At 37.4% G+C, this 20982-nt stretch overlaps 1 protein-coding gene across 1 annotated transcript; it reads right to left on the bottom strand.

Moving 5' to 3' along the window:
* Nucleotides 1–465: 465 nt before the first annotated feature.
* Nucleotides 466–20504, bottom strand: Afp (alpha fetoprotein). Its single transcript, XM_070013226.1, has 15 exons — nt 20402–20504; nt 19734–19785; nt 18628–18760; nt 16260–16471; nt 14327–14459; nt 13381–13478; nt 10961–11090; nt 9198–9412; nt 7508–7640; nt 6484–6581; nt 5708–5846; nt 3821–4044; nt 1997–2129; nt 790–844; nt 466–529 (listed from the first exon to the last, which is right to left on the bottom strand). The coding sequence occupies exons 1-14, from the start codon at nt 20502–20504 to the stop codon at nt 800–802; spliced, it is 1848 nt and encodes a 615-aa protein (XP_069869327.1). The 3' UTR covers nt 466–529; nt 790–799.
* Nucleotides 20505–20982: the final 478 nt, after the last annotated feature.

Raw genomic sequence — 20982 nt, forward strand, 5'->3', positions numbered from 1 at the left:
CTTTAAAAAATCATCTCAGTCAATCAAAACAACTGCAATCCAGTTCACACATGTGTTAAAAGTGTCTATGAGTAGACAGCTGAACAAGATGAAAGGAAAAAACATGTTTTCAATTTTCATGGATCCAAGACAAGCATAATAATTTCATTTCTCCTCACCAGATGATCTGTTAGAATACTTATATGGTCATAGAAGGGACAATTTGTCCCTGGCAGGTCCAAAGAATGCTTAACTTGGGACTGTTTCCTGGGGTGGTCTAAATCCACCCTTGGTGGCTCTTGTCTCCTATAATAACCACTATGCAATGGTTTATTAAAATAGGTGTTTCTTCAGACATTGGTACATAAAACTATTTAAGAAAGTTATGTCTTTCACAAATAAGAAGATGGGGAAAAAAGAGACATTTAGAAATGCTTTATTTCTATGGCTTTCCAACCAAAGTCTTAATCATATCATTTCAGTGTGGTCAGTTATAATTAAACAGAAGAGTTCACCAAGCCACAGACACTGATCTAGTCTTTTCTTCCCCCTGCAAAATAAGGGAAATTCTGTATTAAGTACTACTCAAATAAATATGTGACGGGGTAATAGGCCTATTACTTTATATCAGAAAAATGTGAGATAAATCAAGAGATCTTTGAATTCACCTAAAGTTTTGTTCCAGTATTTTAAAAATAAAACTTCTTTATTCTGTCACTTTATTTTTTAGGAAAATTAATAGTACTTTTTAGGATCAATATTTGTGAAGACTCAACATTATATTTAACTTTGTCTGAATTTTCTTGTTACCTGAAGTAAGTTAAACTCCCAAAGCAGCACGAGTTTTTGAAATCAGTTTTGGACCCTAGAAATTAAGAACAAATAAACATAATCAGACAAAGGATGATTGTGTTAGATCTATAGGCAATTCCCCACCATCTGAGGTGAACTCAAATAGATAAATTAAAACTAAATGAATTCCAGAAATGTATCCCTCCTATCAACATTCCAGGATAATGGGAACCAGAAAGGAAATTTAAATCTACTCTGATGAACAGATTTTATTTCTATATCAATCACAAATCCGTGTCTGCCCTCATCTACCTCTCCCTGCCTCTCTAGTCATAAGTCATTAGGAATTAAAAGTCAGAGAAAGCACTACCACTATTCACTAATGTTTTCTAGATCTCAGTGTCTCTTCAAATCAGAGAATGTGCATCTTTTTATATCATATTTATCAGAAATATATTAAAATATGTTTTAATTTATTCAGTTGTCTGTCTGTGGCTGGCTCCCATTTTACCCTACCCAAACCACACTCATACTGATAAGTAAACCTACCCCAAAACACCTAATTATATCATTTATAGGAAAAAAAATATAATCTGGTTTTAGTTTGCTTATAACAAAGCATACAAACTTTAACATCATGATAAATTTAAATAAAATTGACAAGAAAGTTGAGTTCATAGAGAATCTTTTAAAAACAAAGAGATGTTATACTCAGGTGTACTTAGGTTTGATTCCTCAGCACTACATAAGAAGTAAAAGCCGGAAGTAGTACCGTGGCTCAAGTGGTAGAGTGCTAGCCTTGAGCTGAAGAGCTGAGGGACAGCGCCCAGCCCAGAGTTCAGGCCCCACAAACAACCAAAAAAAAAAAAAAAAAAACCAACATTCAGGTAATTAGATTGATTATGGTAATAATTTTACAACCTGTACGTATTTAAAATATGTTGTATACTTAAATAGAGGCAATTTTTAATTTCCAAAAAGGCCTTACACTCTGGCTTTCACTCAGCTTTCTGATTCATGGTTAGCGCTCTACCATTTTAGCCATGCCTCCAGCCTGGCTTTTTGCTCCTTAAATTGTAGACAGAGTCTCACAGGCTTTTCTGTCCAGGCTGGCTCTGAATCAGGATCCCAGACCTCAGCCTCCTGAGTAGCTAGGATTCCAGTTGTGAGCTCCTGAAACATGGCTACCCCACATATTTTGAACTTGAATATGGGCTTTCCCCACCTCTTCTGCGAAGCAGACTTCCTGCTCCTGGCCTCGGCAACACTTCTCCAGAAGGCCCGAGAAATCTGCAGTGACGGCTTCGTGCTGCTCCTCTGTCATTTGTGGCTTTTGCCTCACAAGGCTAATGAGAAGCCTGCATTTAAAAAACAAAACAACACACAAGAAAAGTCCATTATATATTTTTTCAGAACCTTCTGAATAGAGAATTTTCAGAGCACTGGCACTCTACACCCTAAAGCATCACTCACTGCACCAGGCTTAGCATATCCTGCTGGTCTAAAGAACTTCCAGCAGCAAGACTGAGGCAGGGAAACAGGCCACGTCTCCACTGGCCTACCTGGACTCCCGCAGATCATAGACGAAGCACTGGCATGCTCCCACAGCCTTCCCTTACTTGTCTAGAAGAGCTTGTCCCATTCATTCTCCAAGGCCCAGATTTCCACGCCACCATTATCACACCTTTATCTAGAAATGGCAGCACCAATTGCCTGCACTACTCATGTGGGAGGAGATAAAGGAGCGGGGAAGCTGGAGCACCAATCCAGGACTTCGCACATGCCAGACAAGTGCACTACCACAGAGTGACAGCCCCATCTCCTGCCCTATTCATTCAGCTTTCATGTTGACTTAATGTTGACAGGCCAGCAAGGGAAGCGTACCTGAGAAGGCAGCATTCCCATTACACCTGGAAACATACCTCAGATTGGGATGGAGAAAATGTGGAGGAACAAGTTTTCCAATGAAGGGAGTCCACTTACCAAGCAAGTGAGGATGGAGATGCATGGGTGTTTGGAAAACCCCATCAACTTGTATTACCATGGCCATTGTACAATGGTGTCTACCATTGTATGATGAAATGTGTATGTCATTGTACATTGACTTGAAATGTGTATTTCATGTCTTGATGCCCAGGCTGCATGGTTGGATCAAATATGATTATTCTCTTTATAGCATAGTGTTTAAATAAAAGGACTTAATGTGGTCCCTATGTTTGCAATGGAAGCAACCAGATCCACTGAAAAGAAATGCCCTAATACTCCAGATCAAGATTGTCAATTTTCCCTCAATCCCAAATACATCATAACAATAAACAACATAGGATAACTTTTTGTTTTTGGTCGGTTATGGGACTTGAATTATGGGCCTGAACACTGTCCCTAAGCTCTTCGGTTCAAAGTTTATGCTCTACTACTTGAGCTATGGCACCACTTCCTGTTTTCTGGTGATTAATTAGAGATAAGAGTCTCACGGACTTTCCTGCCCGGGCTGGCTTTGAACCGTGGTCCTCAGATCTCAGCCTCCTAAGTAGCTAGGATTACAGGCGTGAGCCACCAGCCCCCAGCAAGATAACTTTTATAAACAGGAAGTTGTCTGCCCTCACAAATGTTTCCAGACATACTTTCCAATAAGGCTGTGAGAATACTTAAACAGAACTTTTTTTTTTTTTTGTCGGTCATGGGGCTTGAACTCTGGGCCTGGGCACTGTCCCTCAGCTCTTCAGCTCAAAGTGAGTGCTCAACCACAGAACTATTTTTAAAAGAAACCTTTTTTTTTTTTTTGGTGGTGGTGGTGGTGGCTAATTAGAGGTATGACTCTCCCAGACTTTCCTGTCCAACCTGGCTTCCAACCAAGATCCTCAGATCTCAGCTTCCTAAGTAGCTAGGATCACAAGTATAAGCCACCAATGCCTGGCTCAAAAGACATCTTAAGTGTTTGGAGGACAGTATTCTAATAGTCCCAAAGTGTTAGATGTGTAAGGCAGACAGCTGCTCCTTGATACTGTCCTTGTCGGATTTCTCCATGCTAGAAAATAACAGTACTTACTCTTGCTTCATTGTTTGCAGTGCTCTGCCCTGAGCTTGGCACAGATCCTTGTGGAAGATGAATTTGTCATCTGAGAATGGTGGAGGAACGTAAGTGTCATCCACTGTCAGGCTGGAGAAGCAGGGCCTCCTGTTCCCATATGAAGAATCACAGCATCTGCCAACACCAGGGTTCAGGGGAGTTGCTGCGTGTCTGATACATAACTGTCCAATAATGAGGTCAGCCTAGAGAGGAGGAGAAGAAAGCAAGCAGGGTTCTCATCAGCCACAAGATGGTTCCAGTTTCCAGAAGATAATGTGCAGTCATTTTCAATATCCAGCAACTTATATGACAGGGAAATGAGCTAATTGTGTATTGCCATAGTATAGATGGCAGAATTTCCCCCTTTGTTAGAGATAAACCTTAGCATGCTAACGTCACCCATGCTGCCCTTAGAATGTAAGGTGGATCCTATAGCTTTGAAATGCTATAGCTATTGTGTCAGCTATTTGAAACATCCTTTCAACTTTGTGGGGGCGGGGAGTAATGTCTCAGCCCTGCCCAATAAAGATAAATAAATGACTTGTTAGAAAACAAGCCATAAATAGTTAAAGTGATATAACTATTTAAAATTTACTATTTAAAATGTACTTTTGAGATACAGAGACTTATTTTCTAAAAGTAAGATTAGCATAAGTCTAAGTGCATAATATTATTTTACTATTCAGAGCCTGGAGCTTACCTTATTCTGTACTCTGTACAGAGAAATACAAATTGCCCCTAAAATTGTCACAATAAGGTTTTACTGCAACATCCATGTTAATTTGTAATTGTAATTTATCAATCGTGAAGCTATTTCTATTTTAATATTTTTTTAAAATTCCATCGTTTATAAAAGAAAAACCAAAATACTGAGTGCGAATGAGTATCTTATGTACAACTGATAGGAAAGAAACAGGGCCAGTGTGTAAGGTATGTATGACTGTATGTGTTTTCAAGGTTTTTCTAAAGTAGAATGTTCTACGTTCTACACTTCATAATAACTTTTAATAAGTGTTAACATATTTGTGCATACTTTCAGGCTAATGCAATTCAGCACAATTTTTCTATGATAACAGTACAATTTTTATTGTCAAATGTCGGGTGAGAAAAGCTCAAATTCAATGGCAGTATCTTTTCCAGTGAGACATGAATAGTAAGTGGTGAAAGCAGGTTCTAGACTGTAGTCTCCAGAACCTACACTGGCAATCATTCACCATCTGCATCCCTGAGGCCTAGCTAAGTGGGAAAAAAAATCCAATCAATAATAAAAATAATATGAGGCCCAAGGAACTTCATCTTTGGAGAAAAATTCGAAGACAAGTAGACAAAATAAAAAATAATCCAATCTGTAATTCTGCCTACATGAGCAACTAGGCAGGAACATTAATTCACTGAAAGTCATTTTACTATTCAAAGCCTGGAGCTTACCCTATTCTGTACTCCAGACAGAGAAATATAAATTGTCCCTAATATTGTCACAATCAGGTTATACCAAAACATCCATATTAATTTGTCATTGTAATGTATCAATAACGGAGCTATTTCTATTTTAATATTTTTTAAATAGTGGTTTAAAAATAAAACCAAAATACTGAGTTGGCATAATGGCCAGTCTCTTTCCCGTGCCTGAAGCTTTCCTATTCTTGGAGAAACTGGCTGTACCTCCATCAGCCATTCTTAAAGGACAGGAAGACTGGCCTCAGGCCAACCACTGTGAGCTGTTTTTCCACACCATTTTTCATTATTATGGATTGGCCATTCCTAATGAAAGGCATTACCGTCTTGGTGTCTACCATTTCTGCTGGATGGAGATGGTGCAGCAACTTCAAGTCAAACAAAGCAAAATTAAAGACAGACGCCACTCACTGCTCCCTCGCCACAGGCCAACCGCTTGTCCTCAGGGAGTGGGCAGCACATGGCTGCTATGGCCACCATCTTCCTGGTGAGGTCGATCAGCTCAGCTGAGCTCAGCTGAGGGGCTTTCCTCGTGTACGAAATGAGGATCCTGAAAGAAGCATGCCCCACTGAGTCAGTCATGAGACTTTTAGACTCCTGGCTCCTTCCCAAAGACCCTCTCTGGTGCCAGAAGACATGAAGCATTTTTACCTGTGTTTGTGGACTGTATTTATCATGACAGCACTCTATACATCTATCTTCCCTCATCAACACTGAAAGGCAAATGCTGCAGAAGGCCAATTTTTCTTTTTTTCTTTTTCTTTTGCTTATGTGGTGCTGAGGAATCGAACCCAGGGCCTCAGGCATGCAAGGCAAGTGCTTTACCACTGAGCCACGCTCCCAGCCCCAGAAGGGCAATGTTTCTTTCCGATCTGTGAGCTCTTTGCTGTTCTGACTTGGACAAGCTCTGGCAGAATAGGTAATGTGACTGTGAAATTTTTCAGGGCTAGGGACTCTGAAGCCAGTTCTAAGGCACAAATTTTACAGGCCGTTATTCTTGCCTACACTGAGGGAAATGGTGAAGGCCCCTTTTCTTGGGGGATCTGGGTAATGCTGTTTATTTATACTGACTTTATTGCAAAATTGGCAGTGAGGTTGGAGCTAAGGATCACTAATTTAGGTTCACATGCTTTCATGTGTTTGTCATTTTAAATCACTGAAAATGTCACACACAGAAAAGAACATACTCATTTTGAAAGTAATAGTCTCCAAGTTTCTGGAAGAGGCCACAGCTTTGTTTCGCCAATGCTTGAGTCTCCTGTACATATTTCTGCAATTCTTCTTCCTGAAAGTACAAGCATTATGACGGATTGTTTTTCTCTCTTCCAAGACATGTTCACTTTGTTTACAGCATTATCCAGGCTTTTATTGTATTATGAAACACAACTTTAGCAGTTTTTAAATATTAAGATGGTAAAGCTGAATTTCAAGATTAAGCTGAATGAACTATGGGGAGAGGTGAGTGAAAACATCATGAATCACAAATCATTGAGAGCAGGATTCAGTCTTCAGATAAAGGATGAAAGTTCTTTCTGTATGAAATTTTTACCTTTCTGGAGATAACCAAAAGTAATTTGTATCTTTATTTTGAGAATCAAACAAATTTAGCTTATATTTTATATCCTAAGGAAGTTATTTATTTCTGACTACTAGCTAATTAGTATTTAATAACTAGAATACAAGCTCTTATATAAATAGCTAGTTACTAATTTATAACTAGATACTCTGTGTGTGTGTGTGTGTGTGTGTGTGTGTGTGTGTGTGTGTGTGTGTGTGTGTGTGTGTGTGTGTGTGTGTGTGTGTGTGTACCAGTCCTTGGGCTTAAACTTAGGGTCTGGGTGTTGTCCCTGAGCTTTCTTTTTTTTCCTCAAGGCTAACACACTACCACTTGAGACTTGAGCCACAGCTCCACTTCTGACTTTCTGGTGGTTAATCAAATATGAGTCTATTGGACTTTCCTGCCCAGGATGGCTTCAAACTGCTATCCTCAGATCTCACCCGCCTGAGTTGCTAGGATTACAGACAAATGCCACAGATACCTGGCTAACTAGATGCTATTAAGCACACAGTATATTTAATATATCTTATCAATCCAGTCTTTTTTTGGCAGTACTAAGACCCAGGGTCTCCCAAGTAGCTGCTCTACCACTAGAACCACACTCCAATCCTGTCAGTTTTTGAGATTCTGTCTAAAATTCTAGAGGAACTTACTCCCTTGTCCTGACATTCAAGAGGGTTTTCAGACTGGAAACACTTCTCTATCACTTCCTTGTATCCTGTAGCAACTCTTAGAATTACTGGAACAGGAAGATTGGTATGTCTTCGTGAATATTCATGAAGAAAGCTAAAATATGGAGAGATAATATCATAGGTTATTGTAATTAAGACAAAATGAAACCATTTCTTCCACAATCATTCTTCAATAATAAACATAAGTAAAATATAAGTAAACAAAGCTGGAAATCAAACACAATTCAAATTCTATGAATGACAAAACTATTCATTCAAACAACAATCCCTCAAATTGTCCTATAAACTGGTGGTTTATTTTTTTTTTTTTTTGCATCTCACTTTGGATTTTTCATTATGGGATTCAACAAATGTGTTTTTCATCTTTGCCTATTTTCTCTCTGATTATTGTAAGCAAGAAGAAGCCATTATTGTAGAAGATACAATGCCTGCCCAGTCACAAGTATGTTACAGGGAACAAGAAACAAGTAAACAAGAAAACAATCATCACTGTCATCTAGTGATAAATTAATGAAGAGAAGTCAAGAAGGATGGAAGAGAGAAAAAGAAGGGATACCCGAAGTGAATGGGCCACTAATTTACCACATAGTCAAGAAAAGCTTCTCTGGCAGCCAATGCAAGACAGAGAGCTGAATAAAGCAAAGTACAAGTATTTGGGAAAGATTGTTCTCAGCTGAGAAAATTCCCCCTGCAAATATCCTTTGCAATTTAAGAACTGCTTCTGTTGAGCAAATAATCAACTTAGATGTTTTTGTATGTATAAACTAAGGACAACCCTTACATTTATATACCAAGTTATACATCAGTCACGTCAAAGTGTCATGAGGGGTTTCTTAAATCTGATCTATGTTCTAGTTTGCATAATTTCATTTAGCAGGCAAATAATGTGTTAATGTCTAATTTTAACACAACAAGAGTATTATCTCCAGGGGATATTAGAAAGAAAATGAAATCATTGTTATCCTTGCTGCATTAGAATAAGACTTAAATTTAGAAAGATCCTTAGAAATTGTAAGCATAATGCCCTAAGAGCATACAAGTCCCTGTAGACACATACAATAAAGAAAAATGCACTAACTTGACTGCTTACTTTCCAAAAGGCAAATAGAATGAGAACATGCCCATCAACTATATCACATATATATATATATATATATTATAAATGTCTGTAAACATGTTTAGAATTTCTTAAGAAAACATTCATTGTACAAATAACAAACTGTTCTAATAAAAAGCCTGTTGAGCATTATCTGTTGAATTATATTTTGGGGAAAATGTTTTTAAATATACAAAGTAATCATTGGCACCTTTTATTAGAAAAATAACCACATCTTAACTGAAAGTGCAATAGTGGCCTTCATACAATCAATTAATTCAGAATGATAATGTGTCTCTTTCCACAAAAAGGTATATAAAATAAAATAGGGCTTCATAAGCAAGCCTTTAGTAACAGTAATGGCAAGAGCCTTGAGCCTTATGAGATAGATCCAACTCCCTATTGCCTAGTTAGCTGCTTGCACTTATTTTTGGCTCAGAAGATCTTGCCTCGTAGCCTCAGATAGTAAGCCATCACCCTGCATTTCAACAAAGCAAAGCTGTCAGCTACATAAAACCTTTTCTTGTGTGAACATACATTTACAGGCTGTGTTACCTTGCCAAGAACATGTTTTTCTCCTCTGAAGAAAATTGGCTGAAATCTCTATCTCCTAAAAATCTGTTTAGATTTGAAGATAGATCTTCAGGCTTGTCATCGTTTTCTGCATGAATTATGCAATGACCAAGTTCAAGCACGGGTAACTTGCAGCACTCTGCTATTTTGTTTGATAGAATATCTTCTTGGGAACATAAATATGACATAATTTTTTCCTGTAACAGGAGAAAACAGAAGTCTTAATAGGTTTGAGACTTGTCACAACTGGTTTCAGGAAAGAAAGAAGCAAGCAGAAAGGGAGGGAGAGAGAGGAAAAGGAAAGAGTAAAGAAGACATTTTACTTTGGCTCTCATGTTTTCGCCTCCTTTTTACTAAACCCTAGTCTTTATTGAAATAAGAAGGCTTCAAGACAAAAGAAAAATGTATTACATTTCTAATCCAAAGGGTCTTTTCTCTATTAATGTTCAAATTTGCTATTGGGTAACATGTGACTCTAGGGAACAAACTCCTGGTGCCATCTTAATCATAACAACCTGCAGTGCTCTAGTGTGCCCACTAGAGGGTAGTCTACAGACTACAACCACTGTAGTCAGGGAGAAGCAGAGTTTTCATAACCTCTCAGGGGAATTCATTTCTGGGCAATTGTCAGCAAGATAATAAGAATTCACTCTTCCACTGTTAAAGCCAAGTACATGTAACATATTGAAATCATTTTTGTCCATTTTAAATGAAAAACAGTGACCTCAAACTCCAAAATTCTTAAACACATCCATTTCTTGCAGACGACATCAGCCAAGTCGCCATGACAGTGATCGAAGTGAACATTTTATCTTTCTGGTCAGTCTCCTGGAAACCACATTCCAGCTCAGGCTTTCCAGCAATCTGATCGTCTAAGAGCAATGAATTTAAGTCTCCTCGGAGATGAGGAAGGATTATGAGTAGGGAGCGAGTAACGTGGGGGTAGTCAAGCTTCTTGTATAATATGTAGGAAGTCTCAGATTGGTTCAGAATAACCATACTGCTTCCATCACCACTGACTATGATGCACTCAAGATATCTAGGGCTTTTTAGTTTTGTTAACTCTTATAGTTCCCTTTATTCACACTTTCCTTTAGTGTACCTAGCTTTCTAGCTCCTGTGTTTTCTCTGTTGCATTCATTGATTCAGCAAAGTGTAAGAGAAAGTCTTCCATGCCAAGCCTGATCCTATTAGAGATAAGAGTAAGCAAAAGACAGCCCCTAACTCCAACAAGGCCATTGTCATATTCCCATCAGACTTGAAATCAGCTTATACCTTTATAAAGCAGTGTCCATTACTACTACAACCAATCGATAAAACATCCCCAAAATGTGTTTGTCCATTGAAGAAATAAATGGATGAGAAAACAAATATAGTAATATAGTAAAAGTAACACACACACACACACACGCACACACACACATACACACACACACACACACACACACACACACACACACACACTTGTCTTAGAAAACCATCTGTAAAGCCTCCTGAGAGGTTCCACCTTGTTTTAGAAAGAAATGGATGTGATCCTGCCTCCTGCTTAGACATTTTCACCATCAAGGTGAAAATCAGCATCAAAATAAGAATGTAAGTTCTACTCTCAAGAAGTCTGTAAGCTCATTTGATCACCTAATTACTATCACTTTTGACAAGTCAAGCCCAAATGACTTTTCCTTTAGAATGAGATGAAGAAAGAGGAATTAAAGGAGAGATCTCTTTTAGGAAGGACAAATTCTCACCCCATCCTGCAGACACTCCAACACATCTCCTCTGCAACATTCCCCATGTATGTGAGCCACGTCCAGGACCAATTTCTGAATTTCAGTAAAATTTGCTTTGGGAAATTTTTGACTCAGCTTAATAGTAATGCTGTGGGGACAAGAGAGGTAAGAATTTAAAAATTGAACTTGGTTGGTCTATCAAAATCAAATAGTAGCCAGACACCAGTGGCTCAGCCCTGTAATCTTAGCTACCCAGGAGGCTGAGATCTGAGGATAACAGTTCAAAACCAGCCCAGCCAGGAAAGTTCGTGAGACTCATACCACCAGAATTAACCACCAGAAAGCTAGAAGTGGAGCTATGGTTCAAAGTGGCAGAGCACTAGCCTTGAGCTGAAGAGCTCAGGGAGAGTGTCCAGGCACAGAGTTCAAGTCCCACAACATACAAAAAAATCAAATAGTATATAAAATATCATTACAGTTAAAGTTCCAAAGAGAAAGAACTGAAATACATTGTTATCTAAAAAGAAAAGGACACAGGGTTTCATTTTGTCAACCTCAGTTCAATTTTACAAGCCAGTAGCTCTGCAAATTGTGATTTGCCTCACTAAAAGAAAATTGGTTTGGAAGTAATTTATCTTTTCCTAAAACCTTTCTTAGGAACCAGAATGAACTTCATCTTTGTTATTCAACCCTGATGCTGAACATTTGAGATCACTGTAGTAAATGGGCAGGAATAGAAGAATTAAGAAATGGAAATTTCCATAAGAGAGGATACATGTTTTTCATGAGAGAGAGAGAGAGAGAGAGAGAGAGAGAGAGAGAGAGAGAGAGAGAGAGAGAGAGAGAGAGAGAGAGAGAGAGAGAGAGAGAGAGAGAGAGAGAGAGAGAGAGGGAAAGAGAGAGAGTTTTCTGAGAAAACAAATTACAAATTAATGGAATGATTTGGCTGAACATTGAAGACAAATCCTTGGCCAAATCCATGCAGTATGGCCAAGAATGGAAGTAAAAAATAAAAATGCTGAGAGTTTTTGCATATTTCATTACGTTTTAAGAAATATCTGGGTAAAAATACTGTTCTCTTAGGCAAAAGATGATGTTGCTGCTCCTGATGAAGAATGGATTTTCTTTATCAATGTACAGCACATCACCTAACCTTCCAGATCAATTGTAAAGTCACTATAATCACATGTAAATATCCTTTATTTCTAAGACAAGTTTCAATAGAGCAATATGTGACTCAGTCTTTAAATGTCTAATAGAATTGAATGGATCTGAGAGGAACAATCTGACCTCTTTGAAAAAGCCATTTTAGTCTTTGGAACTAACTCTACCACAAAAAATTATCATCTAGGTGTTTCCTGCATGCAATACTCTGTGATATGTCATTTAAAAATAAGTCAAGACTTGTTTTCTATTCAACTAGGAGCTCGGATGTTTTGCTATACTAGAAATATTTCATTTAAATTGAGTTAAAGAGTACTTTACTTTCTTGCCATTTGGTATGATGCTAGCTGTAGGGTTTGGCATAAACAGCCTTTATTATCTGAGAAATATTTCCTCTGTTCCTAGCTTCTCCAGAGTGTTTATCATAAAAAGACATTGGATTTTGTCAAAGGCTTTTTCTGCATCTATTGATATGATCATGTGATTCTTGACTTTGGCTCTGTTAAGGTGCTGTATTGCATTTTATTGATTTATGTATATTGAGCCAGCCTCTCTGGGATAAATCTGGATTGGGATTGAGTTGGGAAGGATACGAGAGAAAAATGAAAGGGGAGACATCAATTGATACGTGTTGTCCTTACAGGATCTGTTGAATGGTAACTCCTTTGCACAATTAAAGTTAATAAAATACAATTTTGTAAGAGATTATCTTAAACCAGTTATGAAATTAAAGTTTTCCTTTTCACCTAACATCAGATTCCAATATTATGACCTCAAGGGAATGTTTGAATAGAAAGCACCAACATAATTAATATTTCTTGTTAAGTCACAAATTTCAATAATTATGGGGAACTATTGATCTGCTTTGTAGAGGAACCAGGAAAACATAAGTCTACCGAGGAGATACGATTTGGTTATAGGTACTTAGGTGTCTGGGAGAATTGGCAATTGTTACAAATCTTAAAATTCTCCTATAAGTATTATGTCAGTGAGATTTGCATGGCTTTTGGCCATACTGAGTTTTGAACTAAAGCCCTCAAGCTGTCTAGGCAGGTGCTTTACCATGTAAGCCATGCCCACAGCCACAGCTAGTTATCCCAAGTGCTACCTTCACAGTTCTCTCTTCTTGTCCTGAGCTTTCATGACTCTAATCACAAGCGTCCTCTTCAAAAGTGTCTTCATTTACAGCAGCAACAATAAGAAAAACAAACTTGAAGTGCAAAATAGCAACTCTACACATCCCCAGTGTCTCTCCAGACAGAGCCTAAACTTACATTTCTTGGAGGGTTTGGGGCCCGTCATGTTTCATGACTGCACATATGTGCTGATTTAACAAGCTGCTTTCTCTTAATTCTTTGTTAATGGATGCAGTCTAGATGAGGAAGAAAAGATGTTAAGGAAGGCTTTACTTTCTTTTGTCAGCTCCAGTCACTAGAAAAACAGGTATAGGACATGAAATTCTAAAAGATATTTTTAACTAAAATAGTTAGAAATGCCATACATTTTTACACATCTACTCATTTACTTGTTTAGTTTCTATATATTATTATTAAAAGCTGCTCAACACAGAAACATTCTAATTTTGATATTGGGGAGTCACAAAAGAACAATCAGGCTTTTATGCAGCTGTAAAGAGATGCAATTTTCTAGATTCTGCTCAGTTACAAACAAGCAAACAAACATACAAGATTGAACCCTGGCCAGGCACTGAGAAGGTACAATCCTTAGCAAATTCCTAGGAACTTTGGTGGCAGAAAAGTTAGTTGTAAATATTATTCTGTCTCTGCGAACCTTAGAATGATGTTGTCTTGTTTGTAAAATTACAATAATGCACCTCAAATTTATTCTACAGACAAAAGGCATAATGAATATAAAGCTTGCTTCACAACTCTCATTCGCCTTTCTCTCCTGCTCCTTCTTGCTCCCATTTTCTTTTTCCTCTTCCCTCTCTCTCCTCCTTCATCACATTATCATCTCTTCATCTATCTATGTTTCTTCATCTCAACAAATTTCACTTCCTTAATAATATTTCTGACTGACTGGATAGATGGATGAATAACAACAAATCTATGTTTCACACACTTAGCGCTATGCCAGAGACAGCTCTATTCGGAAAATGACACCTGTTCATAGGAAGCCCATTTTCCCCTTTTAACTCTTGGTTTTCACACACCATCATAGCACTACACATTAATTCAGAGATTCACACACAGACATTACCTTTGTTTGAAAGCATTCGGCTGCGTTTTCGGCTTTGCAGCACAGGGGCATTATTTTGGCATAGCGAGCAGCTGAAGAAAGGACAGTAGGAGAGTACAGGAAAGGGTGACTTCTGGAGACATCATAGATGTACCTGTAAAATTAACAGAACCCGAAGATTTACAAAAGCTCAAAAAGCAGGACTAGTGGGGCTGGGGAGATGGCTCAGTGGTAGAGCGCTTACCTTGCATGCATGAGGCCCTGGGTTTGATTCCCCAGCACCACATAAGCAAAAAGAAAAAAGCCGGAAGTGGCGCTGTGGCTCAAGTGGTAGGGCACTAGCCTTGAGCTGAAGAGCTGAGGGACAGTGCCCAGGCCCAGAGTTCAGGCCCCACGACCAGACCCCTCCCCCCCCCAAAAAAAAAGGACTAGTGTTATTGAACTGATGCTGGAATTGGCTAAATGACTCACGTTTATGGCAACAGTAACACTTGGCACTGGTGGCTCATGCTTCCTTACTACTCAGGAGGCTGGGATCAGAGGATCACAGTCCAATGCCAGCCCAGGCAGAAAGTCTTTGAGACTCTTATTTTCCAAGTAGCCAGCAAAAAAAAAAAAAAAAAAAAAAAAAAAAAAAAAAAAAAAAAAAAGCCAGAAATGGAAGTGTGGCTCGAATGATCAAGAGCCAGACTTGAGCTAAAAAGCCAAAAAAAAAAAAAAAAAAAAGCAAAAAACTTTTTTTTTAAATTAAAAAAAAAATTAAACACACCAGCAACCAAATGCATTGAGTTGTGCTTTGAGAAGAAAACTGTCATTTTTCTTTTCAGATACTGTCAAAAATGTTTTCTCATTCAGATGCTCAGAGAAAGAAAAGCCTTAACTGGTAATACCAAATTCTACTACAAAAACAGATACCAGATCCTATTACAAAAACAAATAGATAGAAATGCTATAAATCTTAAGGAAGTCCTGGGCTTGAAATCAAGACCTGGGCACTGTCCCTGAGCTTATTTTTTGTTGTTGTTGTTCATTCTCCCACTTTCTCATTGTGTATTATGCGTGTTAACTGAAACTTGGATCTCTGTTTATTTGTTTAATTACAGCCAATTTGAGCTACAGCTCTACTTTTTTTTTTTTTGGCTGGTTGATTGGAGATAAGAGTCTCAAGGACTTTCCTGCCCAGGCTGGCTTCAACTATCAATCCTCAGATCTCGGCCCCAGATCTAACTAGGATTACAGACGTTAGCCATCTGCGCCTGGTTCTTAATAAAATCTTTTAATAAGACTTTTGGCTAAGTCTACTCAGACATGTTTGAAGAATAAGCAAAGGGAGATCTCTGCCAAGTAAGGCAGGAAGTTTGGCACCTTGGAACTCTCCACAGCAGGGAGATGGGCACATTTTCTCTGTGTCATTTTCTCTGTCAGGCAGTAACTTGGAATTCCCACACAAAATGAAACCGACTTCCCAACAATGGACTCAAATGTAAGCAACGTGCTCTTAACCCACCATCTTAACTTGCTACACTGTAACTCCCTCATCACCAAAACAGGCAAAGGATCAAGAATGAAGGAGAGAAAAGCAGCATTGAGGCTGTGAACAATAACCATTCCTGTATTAACTCTAACTTGGATCTTTTGTTGGTTTAATTACAGGCAATTTGGTAAATATGGTACAGGGATAGTTGACTGGAAGGAGTCTGTGTAATAGTAGTATAGTCCTAGACAAGACAGAATTGAGATTTACCGGAGGGGAGGGAGAGGGGGGTGAGGAAGAGGGGACAGATCTAGTGCTATGATTCTAACAGAGCCCTGGGAAGGGATTTCCTTAATACCTTGTACACGCTTCAATGCATTCCCGTATAGTCAATCCTACTTCACACAGTGAAATATACCTGTGTGGATTGCAGAAATCGCAGCTTCTGCGTGGTACCGTCCCTCTGTGTGTTTCCCTTACCTGTTTATGAACGTCTCTTTGTTTTCTTCATATGCTTGGCAAATCCTCTTAGGATCTGGACCGGGGAAGGGTGTAATGGACGCTGGAGCAGCCCTTTTGTGCGCCAGTAAACATTTATGTCTTTCCTCTCCTCTTTGCCTGCAGCAGTCCGAAAGCCCAGACTTTTCAGAAATTTCCTTCTCATGGCAAATTTCATCCATAAAGGCAAACAGCTATAAGAAAGATTTTTCTTTTTAATGAAAGGCAACTAACTTCATTAAAACTCAAGGAAACGCTTCCCCAAATAGCCCCAATCAGAACCACAGATTAAAAGAAAATTCCGCATACAAATTCCAATATAGTTTCTATCTAATGAGATCTTTCTTTACTATCTTCTGGGAAATGAAAATTTAATTTCCAAACTTCAGTAAAACACATGGCTAATAGACGAAATCATTTTATTTTAAAAAAAAACGATGGACCGTGGAATATGTTTGCCTCATCCCCTGAATTTTAAATTATATTTTCTTTTTTTCTTTTCTGTAATTAATAGTTTAGTCCCAGAATATATACGGTGTCCCTTTTATATAATCGTGTTTCAGAAATTGATATTTATTCCATGTGGCCTTCTTATGACTGGGCAGTGATCTAAAAATCAGATATTATTTTCAGTTCAAAGTTAGTTCAAAGCAGAATTCAAATAGAAGCATTAGTCATAACTACAGATTTAGCTGGAATGTTCTGTAGAGCACATGCTTTCTGCTCTGGTGTGTTCATTTTACCAAAGTCAGATGACATGACCTGTCTACAGAAGAAAGCCTCTGAGAAAACTGCTCCAGTGATCTCAGGAAACATTTAATTTAGCTCTTAGAACTACTAATATTTAAAGAATCTTGTAAATCTTTTTTTTTTTTTTTTAGCTTTTGTCGGTTATGGGGCTTGAACTCTGGGCCTGAGTGCTGTCCCTGAGCTCTTCAGCTTAACATGAGCTTGAACCCATAATTAAATATGAAGTTGTAATAGGAAGAACATTGAGCGCTCTGCCGCTTGAGCCACAGCGCCACTTCCGGTTTTCTGGTGGTTTATTGGAGATAAGAGTCTCATGGACTTTCCTGTCCCAGCTCACTTTGAACCACGATCCTTAGATCCCAGCCTCTTGAATAGCTAGGATTATAGGCATGAGCCACCAGTGCCTGCATTTCATACAGTTTTTACAAGATTATCAAGACAAACCAAAAATAGAGATTGCAGAACAGAGTGTCTGATGAATTCCTAAGTAATAATTATTTCTCAGAATTGTGAAGTAATTTGTACATTTGAAGGGTATCTCCCACACAATGCTCCTGCTATACTGCCTGTTAACCCTTTCAAAGCAGCCATGACACAGGATTCTTTAGGCATATTGTCCCATGCTTGGATATATCTAATCAAATCAAAGTTTATTTCTACATTGAGAAAGAATAAAGAGATCTATCTACTTAACTTCTACATGGGGGTAACTTAATACTATATAAAAGTCATCAAAAATAAACTGAATCTGGAGGGAAAAAACTGGGATAGAATGAGGGAGGGAGGTGACACTGTTCAAAAGGAAATGTCTTCATTACCTGACTTAACTGTAACCGTCTGTACATCACCTTTACAATAATATTTTTTAACTCGATTGAGTCTTATATTTGGATGTCGTTGTTAGCCTGCTAAATCTGGCAATACTAATTTTGTGCTGTGGACCTCATATTTACTATTGCACAGTATATAATATGATAAATCTACCAAAGGATGTTAGTGCTGGAGCCAGGTGGCCTAATTTAAATCCTGGCTCTGGCATTTTGTGGGTTTTTTCAAGGAATATACTAAATTACTCTGTACCTCCGCTTCTTTGACTGGAAAATTATCATCAATCTCCTAGGATTATTATAAAAGTTTAATAAATTACTCCTTGAGGACAAAGATGATATGCTACAAATAAGCTTCAGCCAAGGTCTCTTGGGTCATTGAATAACTATTCTGAGCCATCCATACTTTCCTATAAGATATTTTGATTATTAATATGTTTATAGCACTCCCCAGAATAAGGTGAACTATTTTATGTGCATAATAAAAATTACTCACTATTTTTTTTATTTTTATTGTTTCCTACTATTCTTATAAATTAATATTCATGACAACTCTGAGTTGGGTCCAATATTGTCCCTTATGTTGTAAATAAGAAACCAAAAGCTCAAAGAAGATAAATAATATGCCTATGGTCGCTCAGATTGTATAACCTAGCCTCTATTTTTATATAGGTTCTTTACAATACTCACTCATGTATTGATCCTTACACCAAATCCATCCAAACCTTTTCCATGACAGGCTTGTGTTACAAGGCTTTGTGTTATTCACTTACCGGGCTTTCTAAACACCCCTCAGGCTGCTCACTGTCAGTGGGTTTCTTAATTACGGTCAATACATCAGTTACCATTTTACTGATTTCTTCATAAGTGGCTTTTTGGACAAACTGGGCCAAAAATATGGTAGCTCTGAAAAAAAGCATGCAAATGATTAAGAAATAGTTTGATAGAAATCTTATTTTCTGAAGTACCAAATTCTTTGGGAGGGGGTTGTTTTGTTTGCTTTGATTATATTTTCTGTTTATGACCTGATCTATTTGGAAGATGATCATATATATTTCTAGTCATCAAAAAGAAATGTTAAGGTTTTGTTTATTTGTTTGTCTTCTCCACAAATAGACACAGAGTTATTTGAAAGGCAAAATAACTGCACTTTCCATAAGTGTATCTTTTATGATCACCCACTCATTATGTGCATCTGTAATTGAGGGAAGTTACGTTCTTTTCAGTTTTTCTTGTTAAAGAAAAATACAGTCTTTAGATCTCTGCATACGTCTGGCCCCAGAATATCCAAAGTCTGATTCAAAACCCTGTCTTCAAGCAGAGAAATTTCAGAAGTGTGGAATGGAGAGACAACATTCAAGAGGCTAATGTATTTTCCACAAAGAACAAAACATGGGATATTTTACATCCTATGATTTATGACTAAGATTTAAATAGTATGCAAAGAAAGAACTTCATAACATCATCGTAATGGAATAATTCCTGAACTCACACATAGTTGTTACTAAACAAAAACTAATATTTAGAGCTAAAACTCTTATTTGGGTGACATGGTTCAAAAAGAAATGTACTCATTAGCTGACTTATGTAACTGCAACCCCTCTGGACATCACTTCTACCGTAACAATAAAATGTATTTTTTAATCTGATTTGATTTGCTTCATGGAATTCCAAGTAATGTAATATTAATACCCACGGCATTTGTTAATGCTCATCTCTTCAGCATCAATTTGGTATTCAGAAGAGATAACTTTCCTTGGAATTGTCTAAGTTGCTTCTGTAATTTAATAAATCATAGGGACATTCAATTTTGTTTAATTATTTAAATAAAATCTTTGCTTTGCATATTTAAAGTGCATATATAACAAGCAAAACTTACAGGTTAACTAAATTCTTCTTTGAAGAACACTGAGAAGAATCTAATGTGGAATCTGGAAAACAAAAGGACCTAATGAGAAATGATGCATTCAATTGCAGCCTAAAGAGTCATCTTCATCTCTTTCGTATTTAAATCAAAACTATATGATGTTAGAACTGAGAGACTATTTACTTGAGAAAACTAGGAAACAATGAAAAATTTGCAGTAGACCTAAAATTCTGTACTGTAGTGCTGTCATTGGCTTATTTCAGTCATCTTTTGAACATCATTACATCATCGATTGCTCATTTATGAAGCAAACACTACTGCTTCTTCAGATAGCAAACAATGAGCTCCTTTCTGAATTAAGAATAAATAAATATGTCATCATTTACTTTACTAGTTTAGAGAAGGAGCCAGGATATATATAAATATATATGTAAATTGCATGTAAATTAATATGCATAAATTAATACAGCAAACCCAATTTTTTGTTATATTAAGCTCCGCTACAATTTTCTGAACCTCTTATAAAATTGCATCTTTCATTTAAATATGTTCATAAGTTAATTCTTTTTCCTCTGTGTGGAACACTAAATATAAAATAGGTATCAAGATAAATAAAGAAAAGCCAATTAAAGAATTATAATGCACAGAATTTTTAAAAAGAAAATACCAAAGTGTCTCACCTTTTCCATAAGCATTTCTATGCAGTGTTTTGGATTCACTCAAACTGAGTAGGGAAATCAAAAGGATTGGTATCGCCCACTTCATGGTGGCTAGTTCTTTCATTGGTGGTGGTGGCAGTGGTAGGGGATGCTGAAAGTTAGACTGAACTTCTTTTATACTCTTCACAAGCAATGGCGTTATCTAGTAACTTTTTGTTGGCCTATGTATTACTTTATTCCATATGTTGAAACCGGGACAGTTTGCCAATAATTAACAGCACAGGGATTACTTTTATTTTGTGCTCAAGGCCACAGATCTGTTCAGGTTGGAAAAGGTTAAAAAAAAACCTTATGAATTTATTCTATTTTGTAAATGAATATTCTTCTCAAACCACAAAGTATTCAAACATGAGTGTTCCCCTACATAGCAAAATAATTCCATTCCAATGAAAAAAAATCAATATGACTATAGAGAAGAAAAGCTCAGACTTAATATGAAATTCAATAACATACATGAACACTTTAAAACTATTAATTCAATCTTTTCCTATGTCAGATATTGAACACATTCTTTGCCCAATTCAGACTTACTAAAAATACAT

This window comes from Dipodomys merriami, unplaced genomic scaffold (genome assembly GCF_024711535.1).
Source record: "Dipodomys merriami isolate MVZ:Mamm:240054 unplaced genomic scaffold, mDipMer1.0.p SCAF_9, whole genome shotgun sequence".
Taxonomy (NCBI): domain Eukaryota; kingdom Metazoa; phylum Chordata; class Mammalia; order Rodentia; family Heteromyidae; genus Dipodomys; species Dipodomys merriami.

Coding starts and splice junctions, on each gene's coding strand:
- Afp (XM_070013226.1), bottom strand. CDS start 20,504: ATGAAAGAACTAGCCACCATGAAGTGGGCGATACCAATCCTTTTGATT. Junction 19,786..20,401: donor TAGAAATGCTTATGGAAAAG/GTGAGACACTTT, acceptor TTTGTTTTCCAG/ATTCCACATTAGATTCTTCT. Junction 16,472..18,627: donor AGGGGTGTTTAGAAAGCCCG/GTAAGTGAATAA, acceptor TCTTTCTTATAG/CTGTTTGCCTTTATGGATGA.